General features: G+C 37.9%; 1 protein-coding gene across 1 annotated transcript in view; it reads left to right on the top strand.

Moving 5' to 3' along the window:
* The window catches only part of samd10b (sterile alpha motif domain containing 10b), a 68,527-nt gene extending 52,499 nt beyond the window's left edge, over positions 1 to 16,028 (top strand). The window contains exons 4-5 of the mRNA XM_014017039.1: positions 5,691 to 5,831; positions 14,788 to 16,028. Coding sequence (XP_013872493.1) covers positions 5,691 to 5,831; positions 14,788 to 14,810 — 164 coding nt within the window. The 3' untranslated portion in view covers positions 14,811 to 16,028. The remainder of the gene's footprint in view (positions 1 to 5,690; positions 5,832 to 14,787) is intronic.
* The last annotated feature ends 2,808 nt before the right edge of the window (positions 16,029 to 18,836 follow it).

Here is an 18,836-nt window from a genome sequence, read left to right as displayed (position 1 = left end):
TATATACATAGTATATAACTTGTTGAAACACAATACACACATACACGTCTTAAAACAAAATTTAGGTACCTTCAGTAAGAATACATTTACTGGATTCTGTGTCTGCACCAAGTTTGTTCGGAGACCCCAAAATAAATGAATCTCTCTGTCTTTTTGTCATGGCACAGTGGAACAAGCTGCCAACATTTGTATAAAAAGCTTAATTCTGCTGTTTAAGGTTTTGTATTTTGCGGCTGATAACGTAAAAACAGCCAATAATTAAAGTTTCAAACTAGCATCCTTTTATGTTGACAAATGACAGAGTTGCGGCTCTTTTGGCCAAACCTCGATAAATATATGTATATATCTGAACTCATGCACTGTGAGTATGACCCTCAGCTATGACCACATCAAACTTTGGCACAACATTTGTAAAAATGACTGAGTTATACCCATGTTTGAATTTGCAAACTTCAATTAGCTGTGGAAGCCATCTTTAATTGSATTGACTTTTTTCTGTAAGTTTCATTAAAACCTGAACACCAGGCCAGGGCACGCTTAAAAATGAGATTTTTAATCTCAGTGAGTTTTCTCTCCAGTAAATAAAATAAAGGAATAATAATTAAAAAATTAAATAATGATAAAAATAAAAAAACAACAATTTCGTAATTTTGCTAACAGACCATAAGGCTGACTCCAAAAGTTACTGCTAAACTTTTAAGCAAATATATCACACAATGAGCAGCACTTAACATATGAGTTGTGAYTCTTTTTTTTAGCCACACTACAACCAATTTCAACAGAATATTTACAAAACTATCCGAATTATAACCACTCTTGTGTTTCCTCAGGTGAGTTGGTTGTGAAGACCTGCTTCAGCTGGGTCAGTTGTAGRGGAGCATCTATTGACTAATTCCAGAAAGCTTTAATCAAATCTGTCTTGTGGACAATGAGATATTTTACAAACAGACCGAGTTAACTGCAAATAGTTAACAATAAAATTGATCACTCTCATCTACTACCCCAGCAAACTTTAGCAGAGGTATTTAGTTGGAGTGAGGAGGATGACTCCCTGCGGTGACTCCTGCAGAGGGAACAGCCAAAAGAAGAAGAAGATGTTAGGCTTTCAWGCATGAGCTGAAGATTAAACCTAAGATTTGTTTTTTACTAGGAAGTCTTTACCATCCTCTCTTTTGGATTGCCTTTCAGACCGTTTTAATAGTCATCATTGTCCTAGCCAAGGTAGAATTGCCTCCCCTTTGCCCACAGACATCATTAATAAGCAATTTACTTTGAAGCCAATTGAGAAGAAGTGATCTCTACTGCAAAAAGCTCTTGTTTTTGTGTGTGTCTCTTTTCTCCCTTTGACTGCGTACTTTCCCTATCTTCAGGCAATTATTAGAAGCTGCATTAGGTCTGTCTGAAGGGAATTGATCTGAGCTCTATTCATCTGCTGTGTCTCATTTGTGCACACACACACACACACACACACACACACACACACACACACACACACACACACACACATTCACAGAGCAAGGGCAGGGCATGGGGTTTCTAGGACACATTGGTGCAGCTGTTGGCGAGAACAAACGAGGGGGGCTTTTGTGGAGACGAGCAGGAGACGTTTGCACGAGCACACAAGGAAACAAGCGATRTTGTGCAAAAAACAGAATACTGGAGATGTAAAGTAAACAAAATTATTGCTGCTTTGTCCAGTGAGACGGGCTGTTTGCTCAAAGGAGAGTGCACCCAGACAGCCAAAGAGAGGCAAATATTCCTCCTTTAAGCAGCGTGAGCGAACAAAGGCGTAACCACACCAATCATTCAGCTATTATGAACAATAATTCGCTTGTCAGAGTGGAGCCACATCCCATTAGAGGTAACTATTGTMTGGATTAAAAATAAGCGCAGCTTGATGCATTTACCTTGTCTAGTTCCTTTGAAAGCCTCATATAATATCTGCAATAACTGGGACACTGAAAAAATAAAATAAAAGATTACAGAAGTTGTTGCTTTTTAAAATAATTTTCCTTACTCTGTATGTCCCTTTATTCAAACTTAACCATTTTCACTGAAATTATCCCTTAAACTAATAAAGCCATACTGCTGCAGCATTTACGCAATCATGCACATTATGTTGCAGATGACTATCAGCCACTAACACGTCAAAATTTAGCTAAATGTCTGTAAAACTGATTGCGTCAGCCATTTTTTGTGTTGGACAATGTTGGCCATCTTCAAATCGACTGACTCCCAAACAGAATCCATTGTAGCTGTTGATCCAATGGTGTCTTTCCGTGAGTTTCAATAAAACTCATTAAGTAATTASAGATATTTTGCTAACAGACAAGCAGCACTGACTGCAGTYTTAGGCAAAGATCTCACACACTGTGTAGCACTTGGAGTCAGCTACAACCCCATTAAATTTGTTTTTGGGCTCTGACTTAAACCCATTTCTCATGAAATATGACTTTTGTCTCTCTGTTCAATTTATTTCRTTTTTGTATTTAATCGACTCGAAGATCAAATCAAGCGGGTCGTTTTATTTTCCTTTCCTTGCTTTACCTCAGTTTCATTCCTCTTTGTCTCTGCTGTTGCACTCAGCGCCCAGACTAGCTGCTCAGGTTAGACTTATAGAGACCAATAAACAGAGTTAATCATGTGTGAGCGAGCAAAAGACAGAGAGAAATAAATAGCAAGACTTCTTGCCASTTATATGAAGTACACACATAGAATCCGCAATAATTCTGCTCAACAAWACATGCTTAAAATGCAGATAAAATAAAACGAAACGCTGTACAGGTAGAGAATGTTCTGATGTTCAGAAGAAGGAAACTGGAATGAAAAGAACAATATGGACACGGAGCTGYGTGAGTAATGAGTCTAATTATGTTTTGGGTGTCGTACAGAGCTGCTGCAGGTATGATGGATTCCTAATGTTTCTGCRCCACTGAAGGACACACAGTAACTCTCCCAGCCATAATATCTGTCTGTGCCTGCAGCTTTTTCCTACCCGTGTTTGTGTGAGTGCAGCTTAAAGACTGTTTACTGTGGCTAATGGTATGGTAAATGTGTGTGTGTCCTGAGGGTTAATTGCCAAACTTCTGTAGTAAAACGTCACCACAGAAAACAAGTGGTGACTAACAGGCAGCTGCAGGGCTCACTGGGACATTAACTCCTGAACCGATTATGGGTAAAAACTACAAGCAATTATAAATTACTGCATCCTGACATTAGAAATGCCAAGTAAATACTTGGGATTTTCTTAAACAAACTGTATACAGACTTCCTGATAGCAAACCAAAATGTATTTTTTCCCATTAGTGTTTGAAACCTGGTGAGATTTAATGTGTTTTATAATCCTTAAAATGAGGTAGTGGCGGTGGGGGAGGTCTATTTGAGCACAGCTCTGCATTTAAATGCACTATTTATGCAATGCATATTTAACCTATGGTAGCATTATGCCAAGTTGCTTCAAATTTATCACTGTAAATGAATTTGAGACATCAGTTAAAGGGATAGTTCAGATCCTTGGGGTTTTTTATAGAAAAGTTATGAACACAACATGGATGTGAAGCTAACAAATCTGCAGCGACTGTGTGATGCTGTCATGTCAATTCTTATGAAAATCTCAGAGGAATGAATGCATGACGTGAACGAATAAGGCAGTTCTAAAAACAAAAAGAGTCAAACTCAGAACTAGCAAGGTGTACCCAATAAAGTTTTTCTGTATGTTTGTATAAAATATCTGTATAAAAGCGTTGTGTAATCATAGGATGTGTCACAGTTACAACACGTTGTTTCCACAGCATAAAATGTTGAACTTTAATCTCTTGAACCCCGTGCCCCCTGGTACCGGAGGCAAAACAACTTTTTCCATTTTCTATTTCTTTTAACTTCATTAACTTAAGATCTGTAAGTTGAAACTTGACATGTTTGGTATCAGTAGAAAGCTAAGAATCTTGGCTAAAAGCTCATGGAAAGTAAACAAACTGTACAAAATGGCATCATTGGAAATCTGTAAATACAATACAGCAAATCTGTAAAGGAAACTTTTTTGACATTATTTTTTCAAAGGAAGTCACAGTAGATACCTAAATATGTTGTAAAGTGTGTTGAAAGTTTTATTTTACTTGATTTCGATTTGAGTGAATATGATCCAACTGAAGTCAAATATAATTTCTCGTTATTTTATATAATACACATGGCGACAAATAAATGTTTGGATAATTTTTTAAAAGAACAAATATTCAATAACAAGTCTTCAGGCAGGTAAGAAAAAATAAATAATTTCTGGATGAAAAAACTTAAGATTTCTTAACTTTTRTTAATGTTACCATCATGGTCTGTCCTGTGCAGAATGACAAAACGCAAAATTATTTCTTCATTAAAACCTCTGTAACTTTGCTCCAGGTAATTTTAGCAGCATGAATCTTTGCACAGATAATGTCCACAAGCGGATTGTTTCCAAGAGCTTTTAGCCTGATTCATTATGGTTTTAAATAAGTTATATATTATCTAATGAAAAAAACTATTCTCACCTGTAGTGAGAGTGATTTTTTTAAAGTCATGTTCTATCCCCAATATCTCTAAAACCATAGCAGCTGTTTTAATACTTACACTTCTGAAGAAATCTTCCACGTGTTAGCTTTATTTTGATACCAGGATTATTTAAGTAGAGTTTGTAATTACTGAGATACAATCAATTACATTTCAGCATGGTATTTTGAGAAAAAAATTAAAGAAAACCCCTTGGGGCTTGAGCGGTTAAAGTTGCAAAAAAATCTATTTTAAGAAGTTATTAGACATCCATCCAGTATCTATACCTGCTTCTTCCTTTCAGGGTCACAGTCCTATCCAGGCGGGGTACACCCTGGACAGGTCACAAGTCCATCACAGGGCCACACATAGAGACAAACAACCATTCACTCTCTCACTCACACCTAGGGACAATTTAGAGTTACCAATTAACCTAACAGTTATGTTTTTTGTCTGTGGGAGGAAGCTGGATTAAACCCATGCTTTCACGGAGAGAACACACAAACTCTACTCTGAAAGGTCCCTGAGCCGGGATCCGATCCAGCGACCTTCTTGCTGAGAGGCATCAGCTCTACCTACTGAGCCACTGTTATTAAACAATTTTTTGTTTAATTAAGAACAGCAAAAGGAACAATTTTATTGAACTCTTGCAATTGTTACAAAAATACAAAAGTCCACTGAGGGTGGGGAATTTCACCCTCCAGTTCAAAACAGTACCTATGAAGTTCCTTTAACTAGTACTAACGGAAAGTTATCATCTCTTGTCTGACTGTATCAGTCTCCCACGTAGCTGAGAGGAAATTTTAGCTGATTTTTTCCCCCAATGCTGCTCTTGGATATTTAACTGGGCACAGCTTTGTTAAGGCCTCCGTATCATTTTAACCCTGTTGTGGTCTAGACTTTGACTAGAGCACAACTTTGATTATTTTCTTTTTTCTGCCCATTTGATACAATTTCCTTGATTTATTGGGGGTCATTAATAGCACAACCTCTCCTACTTCCAATACAAGCATTTCTAGAGCCTTGAATTACTGGCATCGTTAGCTTGTTGACTAGTTTAGATCAAGTTTCAGGTGCTGAACAAAGTGCTTCATTTGACGTTTTTGGTTAGCTGTTTGGATCAATTTGCCCTATGTGGAACTTAACCAATCCATTCGTCCCCTTGGCAGGACGGGCGTTGCTGCGTTTGAATGGAGAAAAGCTAGAGAGGATGGGAATAGTCCAGGACACTCTGAGGCAGGAGGTGCTCCAACAGGTCCTCCAGCTGCAGGTCAGAGAGGAGGTTCGCAACTTGCAGCTCCTTAGCAGAGGTGAGTGGCCATGTTGCTTTGTATTCCTGCCACCCTTTGCTTATTTGTGTGTGTGTGCGTGTGAAAGCTTTTGAGTGAATGAGGGAACAAGAAAGTCAAACAAATACAAGTCAAATTTGGGGCAGGCAGTCTGAGCTCACGCGTGCCTGCTGAGACATACGTGGAGTTAGACATCAAAGCTCAATTGTCGTGGCTTTGTGGTTTTATCAATAAGAGCTCTTGATTTGCTGCTCTGCCTCTGAACGATGACTTCATTGACCACTTTCATTACCCGGCTGTCGGTAAACTGCCTCGACCCACCTGGATTTGTTTCATGTGCCTTATTTTCCTGTAAATGAATCTTTTGTGTTAGGCTGAATCTTTATTGTTGTTTTTTGTGTGTGTTTGTGTGCGTAGGTGTATGCATGAATGGCCATGAGTCATCAAAGTAAAGCAATTTTCCTTTCTCTATATTGCTTTGATCTTAGTTCCAGTTTTTTTTCCCCAGGACCTTGTTTATGTTCCACCTTTACAACCTTCAAACATCGGGATTATTAATACATACTTCCTGATCAAACACTTCATGTAAAATCCAAGCTCTGTAAAGCCATATTTTAAACTCTGCAACATCATTATGTCCATAAAAATTCATATTTAATGACGGCATCTACTCTGTTTTTGATCATAATGTTGTGTTCAGAGGTAAATGCCAGGACACACTGCTGTGGGGACTATAATCCCTGGCCTAAATTGAGTTGATGCAACATCTTAGCCGAGTGCATGCCTCGAATGAAAAGGGCTCTGTAAATTTTAAGATGAACTACAAGATTAAAGCTTTAGTAGTTTCAAATGTGCTTTTAATCAGTCATCAAAAGTTTCAGTGGGCTGAAAAGGGCAGAAAGTTTTCTGCCACCATGACAAAAGTTACAACACTATTTTCTCTGAATGCTTCATTCTGTATTAGTTAGAGTTGTCTGGGCTAAAAAAAGGAACTTAAAAGGAACATTCCTTAAATTTGCTTTCTGCCCACTATGTCTTGACATGAAGGACAGCAACACTCCTGTATGTTCTGTTCAAAATTATTGCAGTTTATTGACCATTAACTGATCATCCCGAATTCATTCTTCAATTATTTTAATTGCAAGCTTAATTCAGACAAGTACTCTAAATGAATTCAGTTTTTCCTCAATAACAAGTTCACTGTCTCACTTTYTGATCACTGATGCTGCTAATTCTCTTACCTTTTGATTTTCTGCATAATCCAGTCTGCTACAGCCTGCTTTGAGGTGAGTCCCTAATGCACAGCCGAACATTTTGTTAAATGAGCAACTCTAGGACTACAGATGGCTGCAAAGAATCCAGATCCAGGGTGATTTCAAAGAGCAAACGCTTGTAACGTCAGTCATGCATAAGATTCATGCAAATCCATTGGAGTTTTTGAGTAACCCTGTTGACAGAAAAAAAAATGTAAAAAAAAAGATTAATTCCTACAATTTAAGTCCATAAAAATCTCTGGTGGTTGTGATGTGAATCCATTTTCAGCTCTTATAATCAGCAAATAGCAGCAAATTGAAAATCTGATTTATATGACTATAGAAATAAAAAATACTGTCTGAGCCTTTACGCAAGCATAACATTTAGGTGCATTTTTTAGTCTTTATTTTCCTTTCCAAATTTCACTCCTAACCTTTCAGTTTAATTGAGTTGTCTCCAAACTTTTGAACCCCGCAGCACACAGTGAAAGAAGGGCTTTTGTTGACCTTCAAATCAATCGAGCATGTTGAACCGAATTAAACTCAGAGGTGCGAAGCAACCAATAGGTAATGAGACAGAATTAAATTGCTGATTGGACACCTTCATTAACTGGGCAGAGCAAATGTAATTTCCCAGTTTGTGAGGCTCTGACTTTAAGCTTTAAGGGCAGGCTAATTGGGTGGCCTTGCGTAACACCTGATTTTCACCGAGTTGGAGGGAAATTGGGAGGTAATAAAGGTATGGGACAAGTGTGAGGAAAAAAAATGTTGATGCTTCACTTTTTTACTAAATGAGAATCAAGAGGTGGAAGAGGTGGCGATAAAGCAGTGAGTGGGCAAAGGTACTTTCTTAGCCGAAAGATGAAAAACAGTTTGCTACAACTTTATAACTAGGCTTTACGTTTATTGACACTGAATATAAATTAGGAATAGGCATTTTAAGCAAAAACACTCTTTAAATTTGTTAGTCATCATTGAATTATCTTTTAAATTTTCTCTTCTTGTCCTGTTCCCAAAGTTCCATTGCCCCATCCACCTAACCCACGTTGTTGGGACTTCCAWTGAACTGAAGCAAGTTTATTTAAATAGCACATTTCAGCAATAAGACAAGTTAGTGTGCTTTACATGATGTGGCATAATAAAGGAAAGGAAAGAAAAGCTGAACCACATACTAAAATTAATGATGTTTCAGTTCATATTTTAAACAGAAGGGTCAAAAGCAACTCTGAACAAATGAGTTTTTAACCTTGATTTAAAAGAACTCAAGGTTTTTTCATTCTTACAGCTTTCTGGAGTCTGTTCTGGATCAGTAGAACATAAAAACTGAATTCTGCTTCCATGTTTGGTTTTGATTCGGGGGATATACAGTAGTAGACTTGAACCAGAAAACCTGAGCAGTCTGGAAGGTTGATACGATGACAAATATTTGTCATATTTTGTGTTAAACCATTCAGTGATTTATAAACTAACAGAAGTATTTTGAAGGTGATGTGCTCTACTTTCTTAGTTTACTGCAATATAGACTCCAGCAGGAAGAAATTTTCTGCAGTTTATACCAAAGAAGGAGGGGTTTGCCAGGAGTTCGGCACAGTGTGTCTCAGGGGCTACAAAAGGATTGTGCAAAAACAAACACTGAACAACCAGGTTACCGTGCATCGACTGTTCAGCTTCAGATCAAGTATACTGGGCCCTTAACACACACTCACATGTAGGACCAGTTTTGATTAACCAGTTCAGCTAAAATGCATGTTTTTTGACAGTGAGAGGACGGGGGTACTCWTAGAAAACTCACACATGCCTGAAGAGGACATTCAAACTCGAAACAGAAAGGCCTCAATACGGGACCTTCATTCTGTGAGACAACTGTGCTGCTCCACCCGGCGACACTTTTCATGGATTTTAGCTTTATTTAATCATGGGTAMAACTTTTACTGTGACAAACTATTTATACGTCTGTGATTTACTCAGTTTTCTTACTTTTCATTTCAGGAATTTCAAATTAAAATATCTTAGACAGACAATGTGATTTTTTTTTCTACATATAGATTTTTCAGGTTCTTTGCTGAGCAGAGTCTCGCAAAGATGCTAACATAAGTGTAAGACTTTACACCTGGCGAGACTAAGTAGAGAAAAAAATTAATTTGGTGTAGGATTTTTTTTATGGGTAGCAGGACAGAAATATCTATTTTGGCTGTTGACTCCGTGTTGAATAGTGTGGAGAGGCTCAGTCATGGTRAAATGAAAGGATAAGAGCATAAGGCAAGAAAAAACAGAGACAGACAAACAGAAGCTTGCGCACTGAGAGGCTTTGCACACAATTCTCCGCACGCACGCACGCACACACACACGCACACACACACACACACACACACACACACACCAGCAAACTTTGTTCTCCCTGAACAATTCATCTAATATGCCTACAGTTCTGGAGTGATTAAGTAGAGCAGTCACACCACCTGTCAGGCCTGATACATCTCCAATGGATTTACCAAAAATTGAATATTGATCTTGCAATAAATTTTTGAAGAGGATGAAAAGACAAGAGACGCAGCTGAAACCTCATGTGAGTTTGTGTCTGATTGGAGCCGTGACAGCGTTACAAGGCTTTCACATTATTCACATCACGGGAGAAAGTGGAAAATGCCCTCTTTGGTGATTCTTACACTTTTAMAAGCAATAAAGCACTACCTGCAGCTCTTCTTTGACAAATGCCTGATTCTTTTGTTAAAATAAACAATATAAGAGACAAGAAACACACTTTATGGATAGGGCTTACTGTTCGGTTTGAAAGTTTTCCGAACCTTCTGAGGTTTTCACATTCCCTTTGAAGGAAGTGTAGTTTTTTTTCTCCTAACTTTTGTCTGAAAAACAAAATCAATGCAAAATTGCAAATTCGAGGCATAACATATATTATCCAGAGTACGGGTAGAGTATTATCAGCTCATCTCTGTACCAAGACACTGAGCTACACTGATAAGAATTTGTTGTGAAAAGCTTTGATTTCCCTCTTGAAATCCAGTGAATGCAACATGATTTGAATTGATCCTGAATGGATAAAAAAATGGGGAAGATGAATAATTTGACCCTGAGCTGGAAGTGTGATGAGATTTCTTTCTGGCTTTTACAAACCCAAGTGACCCCAAACAAAGTGCCAGCGTAATGAATTTCTGTCAGAGCTAATTTAAGATGGTCACAATCTGTGGTTTGTTTTTGGTTGTTCTTGTCATTGCTATTTAGAATAGTTTTTGTTTCTGTGGTTTATTGTTTCGTCCTCTTGTTTTCAGTTTGTTGGTTCCCCTGTGTTTCTCTGTGCCACCTTCCTCTTCCTCCAGTACTTCCCCGTAGTCAGTCTGTCACACAGTTACACCTCAAACTCACTTTTTTACCCATTCTATTCAAATTCAATTTTAGTTCCATCAGTATTTTGTAGTTTGTCTCGTTTTTTAGTTGATTTTATTGACGGTTCTTCCTGTTTGTTCATAACTTCCTTGTGCCTCATGTGAGGAGATGGAAAACTCTGACTTAAAACCCCTGGTGGATGACAAGTTGACAAATACTTGTAAATGGAGCAGACAAGTCACCATCCACCAGTAACTGGCAAAAGGAGATTCTAAAATCTCTGGGGACCCATCATTGGGCGCGAATATCGCAGGTGCCATGCCTATGCCCTGTCTGGTAGGGAACCAGTAATAAATTTGAGTTATTTCTTTGGGTTCCTTGTGTCAGTCTTTATTCTTGGGTCCTACATCCTAAAACAAGACAAATATGAACGAAAGTGCTTTTAATCATGATCAATGATCAGGCCTACTGACAGTTACTAACAATTGTCTTTACACAGTCAACTGCAGTTGTGTAACAGCGATTCAATATATTGAAATACCAGTCTGGTCACATAAGGCTGAACTCTTTGTGATCTGTTTAAAATCTGAATGATGTTTGTAATGTGAAGTATTTCTAAGCTGCAGAGCTTCAAACATGTATAGGATTTCTCGCTTGTTTTGCCAAAAATTTTAATTGTCCATCACAGTCTTTGCTAACTTTATTTAATTCGCCTCACTCGGTTTGCACYAGAGCAGCTATGGCCACATTGTAGCTACCACCATCAGTGTGTGAATGTGTGTGATTGGGTGCATGATTGAAGTGTAAAGTGCTTTGGAGTCCATGGGGACTTAGAATGCTATAGTTCAAGCCATTTACCATTTCTCGTTCATCTACGTCTACCAAAACGGTCAATACAGTGAAGCCCCGCAAAGTTGCATTTCATAGTTTGTGGACTTTTTCATGGAACCTAACTACCAGTAGTTTACTGTAATCCCAGCAAACTACTATGATATTGTGGAAACCAGAAGTACAGTAGGCCTGTAGTCAGTAATAAAGAACATCAGTTTTTTTCTTCTCCCATGCTTTTTCATGAGTTTTCAAACTAAATTCTTAAGAACAATAATTTACAAATTTTGTAACATAAGTATTAACGTAAATTCAATTCCATAAAAAGGAAAACCATATATTTCAATATTAATGCATGCCCTGTGCCCAATCTAGCACAGCATTTCCACCTTCTAACAGTACATTGTGGCGTTTAGCTGCTAAATGTTTAGCTCTTGTGTGCTTTTGTTTGGTTCTTACCACATTATGATGTCACCTAAAATTTATGCGCTGTAGGCCTTTTCTGGACCACATATTGTTCGCATTTTTTCACAATTTCTGGGTGCACTGTGAGAGCTGTATATTAAGAATTGTGATGGAAATGGAATAATAAAAGTCATCAGGGTACCTTAGTGCTTATGCATTGGCACCTTTAATAAATAAAAAGCAAATAATTGTTTCTAAGGTTTTTTGATCATAAAAAAAGCCTTTTGTTTTTACTTTCTTTATCATGGTGACTCTGGAATTCAAGTTTTAATTAAACATTTGTGCGTTTATAGCTATTTTCTTATATTTTAAAGGGATTAATCTTTGGGTTATAAATCAGTCTGCCCTGTCACTCCTAAAATCCACAGCAAACTTTGTACAACTCCTTTGAATCTTGAGAAATAGTGACTAACATTTGAAAGAGTGAGTTTCCATCAAAGCCTCGAAGTTGAACGTGAAGCCTATATATATACACCCAACTAATACTGCAGGAGGGTTATGTTTATCTTTTCTTGTAGATAACCTTGTCATGGATGTGGAACGCCTTTGCCTTTTTTTTCATGCCCAAGCATTGTATTTGTATTTTTAGACGTTGTGTTTCAGAGAGCTAGGTTCTTTTATTTCAGTCAGTCGATGATGGGTAAGGTTGAAGTCTTCCGTAGCCCAGAGCTACAGCTCTCAGAGGGAAGGAAGAACCGTTCAAGAATTGTAACATCTGGAAAGTTTTGGGAAAGAGGGTTCAGATCAGAGCAAAGCAAGAAAGCTGCCTTCCTGTGTCTGCTTCTGTTGCTGGTTTATCTTTGTAGCAAACTGTCAGCACCTTTTCCCACATCAACATATCAAATTTTCATCAAAGTCAGTCTTGTGTCTTCACGTAAAACCATCTGCCATGTGCAAAAAAAAAAAAGGGTAGAAAAATCTCAGCTAATCAGAACAAACTAATGATGTTGAAATATGAATCTCAGTGATACCCTTCAGGAAGAGAGCCATGTGGTGCTTTGATTGCAGTGGGAGACTGTCTCTGTAACCTTTTAGCTCTGAAACTCTTGTGAGACGTTGCCGGTCCTCTCTGAGCTTCAGTCGAGCTGAGCTGTAGATGTGAATTAGAATATGAATGAGAATGAATATAAATGACAAAGAATGAAAGAAATATGTCTTTTTTTTCTTTTTAGAACAAACTCTGCTTGTTAACACCATCCTTTTTTATTCTGGCACACCTTTGGGTACGAAGATCAAAACCTCATTTAAAAAATGTACAATCCTCTAGTCCACACACGTGCAAACACAATTACCTAAAATTAATCCGTGAAAACCAGATTTCATTCATCAATTCTAAAATGAGGCACCCCCCATCTTTTATACCTAGTTTTAAAGGGGACATACTGTATCATTCAAAATCCACACATTTTTTAGCCATTAAATGCATTTTGTTGTGTATTTGGAGTCTCTAGGAGTGCAGAAAATTTAAATTGGGTCTTTCCCGTTTCTGCGTAGATAGTTTTATATTTAGTTTTGGTCATATCAACCCATTTAGTTTTCTCTACTTTTTATTGCCCGTTTGCCACTGGCGCATCTACAGCATGGTTCAACTTGGCTTTCTACGGTTCCAAGGCTTTTCCACTAGGATTCGTGGAACCAGCTTCTTTTTCAGAATATACTTTGCTGTGGTTCCAAGTGTACCGTGCTGGCCTGAAAACACAACATCAGAAGACTTTCAATCACTGATAGGTTTGGGGGTGAAGTCATTGGTTGGGTYACAAGAGCTACACCAAGAACCTGATCTTCCATTATCATGTCCTCCATTGTTGTGTTGCGTATATGTTTTCGAGGTCTTCCTCTACTATGTTTAACAGGGGCAATGCGTGTTGTGTCAATTTTTGRCCCAACTGTATGATGAACTCACCTACTAAAGCTTTTGCTGGAAAACCACCCGAACCATGCTGAACAGAGTTCAGCCAAGTCTTTCTGTGCTGTAGAGGCCCAAGTGAAAAAGAGCCATATGACGTTTTCTAAACTATTACATCACAGTATTTGAGACTACCAAATAAAGTCTGTCTTCTTAATTCTATCGATAAGTCTTACGTTGCTGACATAATATTTTAATCAATTCATAAATAAAATGTTTCTGCGCCACTAAATAGTCATAAATCCCTTTATCAAACTGGAATGGACTGGTCTAGAAGCTGGAGGGGGTGGAGTGTGAAGCGCCTCATTTGAATTTAAAGAGACAGTCTCAAAACGAGTTGATGTGAGACACACCCTACAGACGGACTCGTCACTTTTAGATTCTTCCGTTCAATCTTAAAAGATAAGAGTTAGTAAGACATTTGATCAGTATCCTATACTTTAATCAATACCTGTTTGTATTTTCTCAACCATGGTGTTTTAGTCACTGTTAAGGTCATTATTATGCTTCGGTTTGCACTTTGAATTCAAAAATTGTTTAAGTGGACATAACACTGTAGTATATATTATTGTTTAGATTAGTCTTTTTATGTTGCTGACCTCTACGCCAGGTAAACCTTGGAAAAGAGATCTTGATGGTGAAATAAAGATGATATACACCAGATTTATGACTGTTTTCATGACATTATGCACAATCGCATGCATCATTGTGAGATCTCACAAGTTGTTTTCATCAGAACCCTAGTCGTCCTCCTCCACAGCTTGAGAATTCATTRACAACAGTTCTCCTGAAAATAAAAGCTGTTTAGTAATTTATGGTTTACACATTGACTTTATTTACCTTCTACATCACAGGACCTGCCATGTGACTATTGCACACACACACACACACACACATACATCGCGATGATGACATTCAAACAATATATCGTGCAGCCCTATTCTGATTCATTCATGATGTTTTGCTAACGCTACAAACTGATCAAGACAGACACAGGCGCAATTAATCTTCCTGTTTTTTATGAGGTATTTAAATCTAAATGATGACTTATGGAACTTGTTTTGTTAATGTGCCGATATTTGGACTTGCACTTTTTTTTCCTACCGCACTTAAACCTCTCCTATTTGTTTCTATGTGAATCCTGATCTTGCTTTTCTCTTTTTCTTCTCTCTTCTCTCCACAGCCTCCTTTGGAAATTTCTCCTAGCTCATCCCTGGATCTGTTTGGCAGCCCCCTTCCCCTCGTCCCCTGTCACAATCCGTCTCTAGGAGCCGCAGAAGAGCTGCTATCTTCAGATATGTGAGCGGAGAACCAACGAGTGAAAGGCGAAGAGGACRGGCCTATAGACTGCATGCCAACTGGTCCGGGGGATTCTCATTCAAACACGGCCAATCTGGTTTACGGGCACAGAGACGGAGACAAAGCCCCCTGTTCAAGGCGGGGATACCTTCGCAAACATATTAATGCGATGAAAGATCCACCACTCTAATGTGAGTGGAGCCTTTAAACCCAGTGATGTGGATAATTCTTTCAGATTTGGGAGAGTTTCATTTCATGAGTTTAAGCTGAATGTCAACGCTACAATAAAACTTTTTGTATTGTGAATATTCTCTGATACCAGTGAGAAATTAGACCTTTATATATAAACGTGTGTGGTAGAGTAACATGTAACATAGACTTTAATCTGTGTATCTTTAGTGTTTATTGGTGGAAAATTAAGAGATTTTGTAGAGTTAAAATGATACTCACTGACTGTTTATGCCTGATGAAGCAATAATTTGAACAGGGCATGGGTAAAGGATAATGTGTGTGATATTGGAAGGTGTTTGCAAAGAGACATGATGTAATGTGCATTTTAAAGTCTGTGCCATCTGTCTCTCACCGACACTAGAGGAAAGGACACGCCTCTGTTGTATTCTGTCCTCTTCCCGTCTCCTGACGTGACACTGAAGTTCTCAGTGCTCATAAATTAAAACGGCAAACTGTGACAGCAAACCAGATGCAAAGACTCCCAACGTGGCTGACGCCAGAAACTTGGATGTAACCTCAAGGCAGCAACGAACGGCTATTGTGTGGATGATGATATTCGTGTGTCATAAATAAAATAACGACAAACAAACATCCTTTAAGCAACACCTGCTCATCCAGCCTTCCTCTGTCTATCGTCTGATGAGGAGCCGTTGGATGGTGTGTGAGCTGCTGACTGTTCTGATAAGAAAACACACTGTGGTATTTTTAGATTATTTGATGTACTGTAAATATAATCACTTTTGATTTACTTGGACTGAACGTGGATGAACTGTTTGAAATGTAAGAAAAGTTAAATAAAAAATGTTCATTCACTTTACAGATTCAATATTATGTACAGCATATGAGGAACATAATGGAAAGTGTCTTTTTTGAATAAACCTAATACGATGATGAGTTAGTCTTGATCTTCTATCCATCCATTCATTTTCTTTACCTGCCTTTTTTTCTGAGTTTCTCACGTTTTTGCTGGGTTAGGGTCAGGCCAGGGCAGGCCCGTGGCATAGGCAGTATAGGCTAATGCTAAGTGTGCCATCAATCTAAGGGGCACAAATGAGGGATGTAAAAAATAATTGTATAACTTTTTATGAGACACTATTTAATTTAACTAATTTGGTTGATCTAGTCTGGAAAATAATCACTGGTCACTCAAGCTCATGAAGGTAACTTCTTCAGTTGTGATTTCAGATGAAGTTCTGATTAAAATCTAGTTTTCAGTGTTCTACCTTCATGAAATACTAATTTTATGTTTTTTTATTAATCCCAAACATTTAGGAAAATGTTCTTCAAATGGCTGGAAAATGAAGAGTTTTGATCTTTAACTAAATTTTCTAGGGAGGTACACCTCTGGACCCCATAGAACTGCTTCACTCCACAGCTGCTCGTCAACATGAACAGGTGTTTCTCATTGCTGTCCACAAACATTGGCAGGTATAAGATAGACTTCTACTATTCTGTTTCAAAGAAATTATTKTGATCAGACAACCTGGTTTCCAAAGATTTAAAAAAATCACATCAAAGACAAAACTATTTAATTGGGTATGTGAACATATGTAAATTGGCAGTGAGATTTATAAAATTGCACAAACTTAAATCTTGCCTAGCGTGCCAAATTGGTTAGGACCGGCCTTGGGTTAGGGCATCTTGCACGGGTAAGACATGTGATCTCCACAAAGACTGCAGCCTGGCAAGCGATACTGTGACTTCCTCACCATAAATCTTCATATAAAAAGCATGTTTTTAAATAAATGTTTTATATGTATTAAGGACACAAAAATGTTGATGGATTTGCTGCTTAAAAACAAACATTTAGAATTATAGCATTACTAAAGCCAAGTAGAGCTGCTATGATTTTCATGTGACGTTCTCAAGGTCACCATCTGATCACAAGTATTTCTTATTTTAAAGAAAACAAGCTTTTATTTTCTGAAGAAAAATATGATTTTTATGCTTCAGATGTTTGTGGGTTCAAAGAGATGAGATAAATAACTTATCTCAAGAAAAAAAGCAATGAAAATAAATTTCTAAGCATGTCCTTTTTTAGCTTCCATACAGAATGAACAATAAATAAATAAAAACAAAGTTAACTCTTTATTGTATTATACTAAGAAAGTTCAAAACACAGGTTTGAAATTTCCCCTAAATAAATACAAAACTTTCTAAAGTTACTATTAGAAATTACAAAAAAAAAATACAATGTTGGCATACTATTTAATAGTGTGAATCAAATTTYGTTGTGCTCTGAAATAGCATTAGGGATCTGTGAGTCACAAGTTCAGCTCTGAATGTAAAACAGTGTTCTTCTTCTACACACTAAATAGGATGTAACTGAGACATGAAGCATGTCACATCAGTAACAAAGCTCACGTTTGAGGAACAGATTCAGTGAACAGAGACCTCCTCCACCTTGCCGTGGAATAAATATGTGGAGCAGATGGGTGCTTTGGTTAACTGAGGAGCATGAACAAATTATTGCCTTTTTTTCCCTCCTCTGTATTTGTAATTGGAAATGTGCAATTATCTTTTGAAGCTGTGTTATGGATAAAATACCTTCCCAATGCTGAGTCTTTGTTTTGTAGAACTTGATTTAAATGTTTTTTAGTTGTTTTTCTAATCAGCTTGATCTCAGAACTGACAGCATCAGTCCCTTCTAGGACCCTAACAGCTACTACAATGAGGCTACTCAGTGGAGGGGGTGGGGGGTGGGGTAATAAGAAAGAAAGCTGCAGACGGTAAACTCTTGTGCTAGTAACCAGTTTTTACCCATATTTCAGCTCCAGCTGATTACTACATCACATGTCCATATGGGGAAAAAGTGAATTTGCTCTTTTGAACTTGTCAGGAAATGTTAAGAGAAAACAAGTTATCTCCTCTGAGCTTTTCAGTGAGCAGACATCTCCAACTGAGTAATTCTTTTTCTTTTGAACCAACCTTCTGCTGCTCACTGAGCAGAAATTGAATGGGAACATAAAACACTGCCACAGTTGGACGGATTCAAAACGAGTCAAACGGTGCCCCTTGTGAAATATTTATCAGTGCCAAATCAAAAGAAACCAAATTAAACTTGATTTGTTAGAAATACTTTGACACTTGTTGGTCACCTGTTCAGGCTCTGAATTCCTCTGCTTTTGGCTGTTCTCTCTGGCAGGGGTCACCCCAGTGAGTCTCCTCTTCGGCCTTCTTCTGTGTCTTTTCCCTGGCAGCGGCATCTCTAACATGCTTCTACCAACACTGTTCCTCCCCTGGACGTGTCCAAACCATCTCAGTCTGGTCTCTAACTTCATCTCCAAGTAGTTCAACCTGTGCTGTACTTCTGTGATCTCCAATCTTATCCATCTCCCATGGAGAACCTCACAATTTTCAGCTGTGCCACTTCCAGATCTGTCTCCTGTCTTTTTGTCAAAGCCACCTACTCCAAACCATACAACACAAGCTCACATGTCAAACTCAAGGCCGTTGCTTCAAATCTGGCCCTTGTTAACATCTTATATGTCCCAAAAGGTAATATTTAAATGTGATATATACATACATATACATTTATGGACATTTATGGTTTGATTTCTTTGTATGTATGGATCACTAGGGTTGTTAACAACATCTGGTGAAAGTTTCATGTTATTAGCACCTCTAGTGTATTTACTGAGAAAAAATGTTGACGTGTTCAATACTTATTTTACCCGCTGTATATGCAAGTTTATATATATA

Source organism: Austrofundulus limnaeus, unplaced genomic scaffold (assembly GCF_001266775.1).
Source record: "Austrofundulus limnaeus strain Quisiro unplaced genomic scaffold, Austrofundulus_limnaeus-1.0 Scaffold3, whole genome shotgun sequence".
In the NCBI taxonomy this organism is placed as follows: Eukaryota; Metazoa; Chordata; class Actinopteri; order Cyprinodontiformes; family Rivulidae; genus Austrofundulus; species Austrofundulus limnaeus.
The sequence above is the reverse complement of the archived record's forward strand: the minus strand, read 5'-3'. Positions and strand labels throughout refer to the sequence as shown.